This window comes from Monopterus albus, unplaced genomic scaffold (genome assembly GCF_001952655.1).
Source record: "Monopterus albus unplaced genomic scaffold, M_albus_1.0 scaffold38.1, whole genome shotgun sequence".
Lineage (NCBI taxonomy): Eukaryota > Metazoa > Chordata > Actinopteri > Synbranchiformes > Synbranchidae > Monopterus > Monopterus albus.
This window is the reverse complement of record NW_018127918.1, coordinates 4,098,119-4,107,964: the sequence shown is the minus strand read 5'-3', so window position 1 is coordinate 4,107,964 and position 9,846 is coordinate 4,098,119. Positions and strand designations below refer to the sequence as shown.

Below are 9,846 nucleotides of genomic sequence, written 5' to 3'. Positions count from 1 at the left end.
AGCAGGTACTTTGTTGAGTATGCCATCACAAATGACAGAAATTACAAGGAACTGTGAAAGGGCTAGAATAAACCAGCTCTATTCTTTAACTGTGTAAAAACTCAAACAGACCTGTATTAACTGAAATGAAAACAGCTTAACAATATTTAGATTAATAACTAAATAGAATTAAATTACAGAGAATACTTTTAAAGAATATATGAAGTTGACATGCCTGGTATTATGTTTAGAAACCACATCTAAACAACACATCTCTGGTACATTACACAAAATTCGGGTCTTGCCACAGAGAACTCATGAATGTGTCATAAATAAAAGTGCAACGCTGCCTTCTTGCTGTGGGGGTTGCTATATTCAAGAGGCACATTTCAATTCAGCAAAAGCAGCCATCCTAAATGTGCTAATGATTTGAGTGATGGCAGGGAATAATCCACCAGCGCTCAAGCCGGCAGACGCAAATTAGACATGTAAATGCTGACCTTTACCAATGGCATTTGAAATGAGCTGTCGGAAGTGATCTGGCCCAGCGCTCGCTGTCACCTTTCAGCTGGAGCCTCACGCACGTGTGCTGGCAAAAAACGATCGGCTTCATGCCTCTGCTGCTTGATCTGTCTGTTCTTTTGGAGCCCTGGTTAACCTTGACCTCTGCAGGGGCTGCTTTATGGTGCCATTTGGCCAATAAGCATAAATACAGTGTAGCAAGCTGTCATGTGTTCTTCTACAGCAGCGCAGACACCTGCGTGATGTTGTTGATATTGATAACCACACTGTAAACAGTGTTGCCTCAAATAAACAGCTAATAATGAATTGCAAATGGGCCCCAGGTATTGATCCGCCATTGGCATTTTGGATGTGTGGAGAGAAGGGGGGTGGCAGTAGTGGCGGCAGTGGGGTGGGGGTTAGGTTGCCAGTGTCGATGATTCATCAAGCAGCTCCCTTTTGTGTGAGGTGGCCTTTGACTGTGAGCTTGTCACTTGCTCTTGTTATCTGCTGTTGCTCTCCGGCTTAACGCAGGGCCCCCCTCCCTCACACAAAAGGGGAAAGGCTGGACGAGGGGGGAGCCAATTATTGGACAGGCTGCCTTGATAGTGTGGCTTAACAGCTGGCTTATTGAATGGGAGAGATGGGAGGGTGCTGCTGTGTATGTGTTAGAGAAAAAGAGATGGTGAGGAAGCATAAAGCCTTGGCTGTGTGCCATCTTGGTGAGCACTCATGGTATCCTTACTCAATCTGGCACGTAGCATGCACTCATTCTCCAGGGCAGCCAGCTTATCACTGTGTCAACATCTTTATGGGGCTCTAAATATACCGGGATCAATACAAAGTCTTCTGAGACATTCATCTACTGTATCACAGCAACCGAGATATTCATCTGGCCTGGTCTGAGCCTTGCAACTTGGATTTCCTACAGCAGAGCTCTTTAACAGGCTCCATATGCTACATCAATATGTTTCAACACAGTATTATTCTGAGGGGCAATGAGGTTTAATGTTGTACTCATATGAAATTAGTCTAAGAATGGGATGACATCTGACAGCGAAAGCATTTGTGATACTCATGAATAGCTTTACAGTGATTTTAATGTGATACCAAATTTGATATTTGAGAATAATAAATAAAAAAAGGCTAGTATCTTTTTTAAACATATAACAAGAACTAAACTCGGGAACAGTTCCGTAATGATAGTTAGACACGCTGAACAAGAAGTTCTGGGCCGAAGGATAACCTGTTGTTTGTCTCTTAAAACATCATCTTTGTTTTTTGATCACAGTACCTGTGTGCACACGGTAGTGGGTTTCCAGCTGGTGCTTGAGACTGAACTTCTTCCCACAGCCGTTACATTCATAGGGCTTCTCCCCAGTGTGGATGCGTTTGTGGCCCTTCAACGTGCTCTCATCTCGAAAACAGCTCCCGCAGAACTCGCACTCAAATGGGTGGTCCCCTGCTGAAACATGAAGAAAAGGTTGTTTACTTCATCTGTTGTGAAAAGGAAAAAAACTACAACACTTCCTGTGTTTGTGTATGAACTGAACTGAGTGTGAAGAACAGAAACATGAAGCTCTGTTTACTGTACATTTACAAGAATGCATTAAACTGATACTTAACACTAACCAAAAACTGTAAGCAAAGAGTCATGATAGCTAAAGTGAGCCGAGTTACTGAATGTGCTGGTTACCTTGGTTGTGTTTGGGAATTAATTGTCTGGTTATTTTGGTGAGTTTATGCACAGTGCCAGAACAACAGATGTTATGCTTTCATGGATACCTGCTTCAAGGCTCTAACACCAGCAGACAAAAAGTAACCCATCTTTTATCTCACTACAAATCACCTGCACTGCTCTTTTGCTTTGTGTAAATCCTTAAATAATTGCAGCCTGTCATGGATGTTCACTGGCCATGAGATGTATTATTGACTGTGCAGTCCCAGTTTTACAATGCACTAATGGATAACCTGACTGATGTGGCAAACCTACAATAATGAGCTGAGTTTGTCATCAAAGAATATATTATCATCCTTTGATATATACGTGTTGAATCAAACAACAAACACCTCGTTTTCTCCACTTCCTCTCGGCATAAAGTTGTACAAGACGGCTGTTTTACAACGCCTGCCAAAAACACTGTGAGCTGTGGCCAATCACAGTCATCTATTTGTGTCTGAGTATTGTCAGAGTCAGAAAAATGATCTGAGCTGACAAACTGATGAAAGTCAGAGTACAAGGATATATTGTTGATTTTTGTTCAAGTTCAATTTCACCAGTTTTTCTAAAAAAACAAACAAACAAAAAACATCATGGTCCACTTGGAAGAAAATATCCTTCATGTTCTTGAAAAGCCAACTTTCTGAACCAATCTACTAAATACTGCAGAATTTAGATAAGGTGGCTAAAACACTAATATTTTGATGGCCAGTGGTGGAAGAAGTGCTCAGATTGTTTACTTAAGTATAAGTAACAATACAACAGTGTAAAAGTACTGCATTATCCTCTAGAGTCCTGAGCTTTGGTTTCATATGCATTTTAATTTTTTCCTATCTATTTGGGATTATTGGGACATGATAAGTATAAAATCCAAGTATGGTCTTTGAACAGGAAGTCATTTTTGAGAAAAATGATGTCCTCATATGGGGACATTGGGTTTATTTTAATGCGTAATACAATAAAATTACTGGTGTTTGAGACAGAACAAAACTATGCCAGAACATGGCTGTGCACACAATATTTGCAACACATTACAGAATAAACATAGCTGTGCAAAAACAAAATTTGCTGACAATATTTGCAACACATCACAGTACAAAACTATTCCAGAAAATGGCTGTGCACATATTTGCATCACATTAGAGAATAAATCTATGCCAGAACATAGCTGTGCAAAAACAAAATTTGCTAACAATATTTGCAACACATCACAGTACAAATCTATGCCAGAACATGACTGTGCACACAGTAATTGCAACACATTGCAGACTGATGACTACATGACTACATATTTCAAAAGTATGTTTTGTCTCAATTCATTTTGTGCAGAGAAATTTCATTTGTTTGTAGTCTGTAGAAACAGTATCACACCTATGGACCTTTGTGAAAAGCTGCAAAACAGTTACGTTCAGTTTGCAAACACAGGAACATGTTGCATGTCATACATCGGACACGTGATTTCCCTGAGCATCCTGTTTGTCTGCAACGCATTGGGTTTTTCAGGTTGACCATCTCTGGAAGATGTTTTGTAGAAGTTGTTCGGATTGAGACATGCGGTACTGGGGTGATCTGATGTCTGCTTCCTTGTTGCAAAGGGTGTGCATTCTCTTCTTGTGCATCTTCAACAGCAGTGCCACACTTGCTCAAGTATGCCTGAGCCACTGTCATGCGAAACTGAAGAAACTGCATCATGTCTCTTTTTGGTGTGCCACACAGAGTGTTGTCTTGGCGATATAATAGCCAGCTGTTGGCTAAAGCAAGATCAAGGAAGTGCATCAGCATTCGAATGGTCCACTTCTTGGTTCGGACACTCATTCGGTAGTAGCTCATCATCCTGTCTGTCAAGTCAACCCCGCCCATCTTGGTGTTGTACTCGCGCACAATACTTGGTCGCATGACAGACACATATTGCTTGTCTTTCTTGGACCATCGCTGGCACACATCTTCTGGCTGTTCAGCATGAACAGTGGAAAGCATCAAAACTGCTTTGTTGTCATACCACTTCACCACACAAACCTTGCCATCTCCTCTGGTAACTGAGGCTGAGGCACCTCGTCCTTGCTCTTTCATGTCTTGGTCACTTGGTAGCTTCTGCAGTGGTTCAGTGACCCGGTTCTTCATTATTGTACCAGTTAGGTACACCTGCTTCTCCAGCATTTGATCTACAGCTTTCATGGATGTGAAGAACCGATCACAGTATACCTTTGTGCCAGGGTGTAGAGTTTTAGCCAGACGTGCAATAACCAGTACTCCCAAACCAAGTTCCTCTGCATCCTGGATCTGTGATCTCAGTGAGTTTGCACCTTGGTAGACTTCAAAGTCCAGCACAATGCCACCTGCTGTAGCCAGCACAAAGTTTTTCATGCCAACTGGATTGGGCTTTAGTGGCACATACTGTCGAAATGGGCAAGCTCCTGTAAATGGGATCATCTGCTCATCAATTGATACACATTCTGGTCGAGCCTGAAGCAAGCAGCCTTTGAGGATGCGATCGATAAAGGGCCTGGTCTTCCAGAATTTGTCAGCTTTCCTCATGTCTTCAGAAATGTCACTATCAATGACTACTTTCAGATGTTTCCTCAGTTTGAAAAATCTGTCACGCTTGAGTTTGTCACTAATGGCAGGGATTCTCAAGGCACTGGACCAGAACATTCTAAGCTGTGGGTAAGACACACAAGACATGAAAATGGATGCTCCAAAAAATGATAAATCTCATCAACTGATGTGTTGAGAGAGCTACCACTGTTAGATAGAGACATAGCATTTGTGCAGTTAGCAATTAGATTCATCAACTCTCTATCAATGTACTGCTCCATATAGTCCAGTGGCTGCCAGTTATGTCTCTCATGCAGAGTTTCCTCTTCAGCCTCAAACTGCACTATGTCTGGAGTGAAGGCACTTGACTTCCAGCGCACTCTACTTGTATTCTTGCTAGATCCTGGCTCAACACTTCTACCACGCTTACGTTTACGTGCACATTCTGTGGATGGTGGTGGCTCACTGTCACTATCACTGCTCTGCTGATCAGATTCTGATAAATCAGGTGGAATATAATCTTTATCATGTAGTAGTTCCACACCAGGATCAGCTTCTTCACCATCAGACAGCTCCTCCACATCAGAGTTCTCTCCTACTATTGCATTCAGCAGTCTTTCTGCTTTTGACAAAGAAATGGACCCTAGACATGTATCGGATAACAATAAAAGAAATTTAATCAATGTAGACTAATGTGTACCACATGCAACAACTGTTTATATTTATATTTAGTGGAAACTGTTAGTTTTTTTTCACAAATCTTCCCAAGCCATGTGTCATTACTGGTCCCAATGTCCTCAAACGAGTACTTCATAGTTAGAAGCCTCCTAACTTGTTACTATTGCTAAAAGATGTCAAATTTATATACCATCTCAAACTACAGACATTAAAAAGCATAAATTAGCAGGTTTCAACCATGAAATGTTTTTAGGTTTTGTACCTTGTCCATTTTTATTTCGGGCTCGGCCGTAGAACATCTTGACTGAGATCGACGCCATCTTGGAATTATAGTAACACATGTAATGTGCTTTTCCTACCACAAGATGGTGGTAAAAGTGTCTACATACGAGGACAACAGGTCTAAGTTGAGAAGAAATAAAGTATATGGTGCAGGAAACCCAAAATGTGTGGTCCTCATATGAGGACGCAGGGACTCTAGAGGTTAAGAGTCCTGCATTCACAATGTTACTTTAGTAAAAGTACAACTGTATCAAAATCACTTACAGTACTAAAAGTACTCATTCTTCACAAAGGCGCATTGCATGTGAATGTACATCACATTATTGGACTATAATTATTGATGTATTATTGTATACATCGCATTTAATGTTGCAGTGCTTTACATACTGCTGTGTAGCCAGTGAATTTCCTACAATAGATCAATAAAGTTTTATGATTATATTGTGTTTTGTTCCATCTCATTCTGAAAAGTAACAACTAAAGTTGTCAAATAAATGTAGTTGAGTAAAAAGTAAAATATTTTTTTCTCTAAAATGTAATGAAGTCAAAGTATGAAGTAGCAGAAAATAAAAACACAGAAGAGATACCTGAAAATTGTTTTTAAGCACAGACCTTGAGCAAATATACTGTTACTTTCCAACTCTAAGGTCAGCGCTGCACTACAGAGCAAACAGACAGCGATTTAAGGATGAGCTACATTTAAGCAACTGAATCTACTCAAGAAAGACGGCAGTCATGATTTTGCAGCTTCAAAAACAAACCAACACTTTTTAAGTTCACGCCTAAAAGGGCAAATTTACTTGTACTTATGTCCTTCCATTGATTTTATATACATTTGCCTCATGTTCTGTCTGAACACAAAGGTTAAGTGGTTAAGAGATTCTGCAGTGACAACATCATGCTACTTTGTTATTTGACATGAGATCGCCAGGAAAACCTACACATATTAAGTATATTTAAGAGTTTAAACAAGCAAAGGATAAAAATAAAATAGTAACCAGTAAGTAACCGGTAAGATGACAGTGATCACGGCTGCAGGTACATCTCCCCGACCTGCAACACTGCACCAGTTGAAACATAATAAAGCACTTCTTGTTTTTTAAACTTATTTTTATGTCAATTCTTACATCTTCAGTATTTTAGGTATTTATTTAAAAAAATAACCAAAAGAAAACTAGAGTTAGGTTATAGCCAAATGTATATCCCTATCTGACTTTTCATATCTTTACTTTCACTGTAGTTATTTACTGTCAGCATACTGTACCATCTGTTTTTATTTATGTCCCCTCTGTCTAACCCTTTCACACTGGGTAAAACTGTAATCAGAGTTTTAATTATTTCCATCTTGAGACATTAGACTTCTTTCAGACTGGTTGTAGATGTACAGTATGTGTGCCTTTGAAAATGAAAACGACAAGCTGCTAGAACACAGGTCCCCACTGACAGGCTGTAATGGATATTCAGATGTCAGTGATTAGGAATATTATGATTTGCAGTAGTCCAAAGACTAATTGTATTCCCATGTTTGATGAGGGGCTGCTTCTTACATCGTTTGCCCCCCACCCCACCAACGTTACCCTCTCTATCCAAGTAATGGCGTGGATATTTATTAATGTATTTCACTCCACCACTGCAGGTTTAAGTCACCATCAATGACCTATGCCTTTCATTATCTGCCTGTCCGAGCAGCAACATGCCAGAGAATAAATTGCATTTCTCGTTATGTGCTGCTGCGGCCGCCCCTCTGTTAAGAGACAATTTCACTTTCATTCTGCATATTTTATTTAAGATTTTATGTCTGTATATACAGTGTGTAAGCCTTTATTTGGTTTATTTAGGAGGGAAAAATAGAAAGAGGGATGAAAGAGTAATGAGAGATGGATACCCTTTAAATGCTGATCACATTTCGGGTGTGCTATACTATCATGGAAGAAAACATTTCCGATGCCTTGTGATGTTGGACGTCTTCCCATTAAAGGGAAGCTTTGATGGGGATGGAGCAGTGTGGGGGGAGGGATAAAACTGAGAGCAGGGATGGAGCAGGAGATGTGGGTGTATATGGTAGTGGCGGTGGGGGCTGGGTAAAAATCAATAAAAGTGACAGTCTTTATTTGTCTGCATGAAGTTATCAGTGGCTCCCGCTGTAAGACATTGTGCTCTTTCTAGCGTTTCAACCACAGCAGAGATCACAATCCATCACGGAGCTCGGTGAGCTCGCCCGACGTTGCAAGAATAATAATTGAGCTCAGATTCACCTGCCTTTAATTAGGGCCTCCGATCAGACCAGCGAGTGGGTTGCTAATATACAGGGGAGGCCTATGGAGGGTTATTTATTCTTAATGTCTTGCTGCTGTGCTAACGTCTGCTGTTGGAAAACATCAACAAAAATCTTGGATTAGGAGGAAAGAGTTTGTAGCCTTTCTCACATGCAATACAAGGTTGTCACATAAACAATGTACCTGGGTTTCTGTATTACATTACTCTTACTACAACATATTTAGACTTTACTTTAGTGGTGACAATTTTTCTTTCCTTTCAGAATGCTCTGAAAATCACATACAGACTTGAACCCATAAATAAAAAAATGGATACAGTATCTGTGAGATCACTTATTGGTTGTTTACAGATGTGGTTACACTTGACTACTGCTCACAGTCCTCTTACAAATCTATATTTTGATGAAGTAGGAAGCCTTTCAGTAATAATATCGAAGATCAGCCTACTTGAAATTGTCTTAGTTTATGTAGTTGTCTTTAAATTTGATTAAAATCACAAGTTGTTTATTTTCAATGAGGTCTTAAATTTTTGTTACATCAAATATTGATATTTTTAACTGTGCATTAACTAACATTTTCAGTCTGGTAAATTGAACTAAAATGGTCGCTCCACTGTCCTATCCCCTCCATGACAGTCTGCCATTTACAACCATTCTATTGTTATTCTAGCTTCTCTTGAACTTGTAATTCGAGCTTCGTGTTACATTACCAGTAACCAGACCATTCTACTGGATTGCCAGATTTACTCCTTATCAGCTGATGCTAACTTCGGACTGGAGGCTGCATGCTGTCATGCACCCATTTAGTTTACATTGTTGCTAGGAAACAGGACGTGACGGAAGGGGCAAAGAGCAGTTAGGAACGACTTACAGGTCTGAGGTCAGTTTGTTTCGACTCTCAGTAGCCCCTCTAGTGGCTGAAAAAAACAACTTTAAGCCCCATGCCCCCCTCCCCCCAAAAAACTTAAATACAAATCAAATAAATGAAATATACCAAACCACATGGCAACCCTAAACCGTACCAGAAAAGATAATGGCACACCTACTCTACATTTTGTAATCATGCTACCCATAAAAACTGGGGTACGGGTAGTTATTCAGGTTCAAGCACTGCTAAATATATACAACAAATAAACAACAGATAATAGATTTTCTTTCTTATTGGGAATTGATACTGTACATTCACACATTAAAAGAGAGTACAGATATACCATGTCTGGTATTAGCTGAGGCAGACAAGTAATAGTTGTGAGTGACTGCTGTCCAGCTCCTGTATGTGCTTGGGATGCATATCATGCATGTTATCTCCTCTAGCCACTCGGGGACGCCAGAGTGCAAAGTTGCACTGCAGACTTTAAATAAATCAGATACAATTCTATAATCACATTGTGAGGATGTAAAGGGCCAGACAGGACTTCATTTTGTCAGGATATTCTCATGAGGACTGGAGATTAATGGGGACATGTCCTCTGTCCATCTCAAATCTGCCACTATTACTTCCTCTCTCCTTTCTTTCCTCCTCCCTTCCTTTCTCTTTCTCTCTGGTGTGACCACATGGCAGGGAGACCACAGATGAGAATCAGGCACAGTGAGGTGGAACCACAGCATGGTGAGTAGACCCTTGGGTGCCCCCGAGCATCACCACCTGCGTCTCCCGACCCACCCCCCAACCATCTCTATACTTACACCCCCACTTCCCTATCATCTCCTTTGACACCCCGAAGGCCTGCCGAGGGTTTCTGTGCCCATGGGCACCCTGGGCGTGTTCATTATATACAGTAAGAGGCTGTAAATCACTGGGCTCCATCAATGCCAGGGCCAGAGCTGGCTCATTCTCTCCCTCTATAAATTCAATCCAGTCCTCTCTCTCTCTCTC

At 40.7% G+C, this 9,846-nt stretch overlaps 2 protein-coding genes across 5 annotated transcripts in view; both read right to left on the bottom strand.

The window, feature by feature from the left end:
• The window catches only part of zbtb16a (zinc finger and BTB domain containing 16a), a 130,015-nt gene that overhangs the window by 3,028 nt on the left and 117,141 nt on the right, over positions 1-9,846 (bottom strand). For 2 of the 3 annotated variants that reach the window (XR_002274804.1, XM_020598408.1), the window contains exon 6: positions 1,775-1,945. Coding sequence is in view for 2 of the 3 variants with exons in the window: in XM_020598408.1 (XP_020454064.1) it covers positions 1,775-1,945 (171 nt within the window). In the remaining variant the exon portion in view is untranslated. The remainder of the gene's footprint in view (positions 1-1,774; positions 1,946-9,846) is intronic. The other variant, XM_020598409.1, reaches the window with a different exon arrangement.
• On the bottom strand, positions 2,992-5,878 carry LOC109959216 (piggyBac transposable element-derived protein 3). Of its 2 annotated transcripts, none has more exons than XM_020598410.1 (2): positions 5,676-5,878; positions 2,992-5,378 (listed from the first exon to the last, which is right to left on the bottom strand). In XM_020598410.1, the coding sequence occupies exon 2, from the start codon at positions 4,880-4,882 to the stop codon at positions 3,572-3,574; it is 1,311 nt and encodes a 436-aa protein (XP_020454066.1). In that variant the 5' UTR covers positions 4,883-5,378; positions 5,676-5,878; the 3' UTR covers positions 2,992-3,571. The 2 variants fall into 2 exon arrangements, with proteins under 2 accessions (XP_020454066.1, XP_020454067.1); XM_020598411.1 differs by having other exon boundaries at positions 2,992-4,858.

What these genes read in the sequence shown, in the direction of transcription:
- LOC109959216 (XM_020598410.1), bottom strand. Translation starts at nt 4,882, where the DNA reads ATGTCTTGTGTGTCTTACCCACAGCTTAGAATGTTCTGGTCCAGTGCC.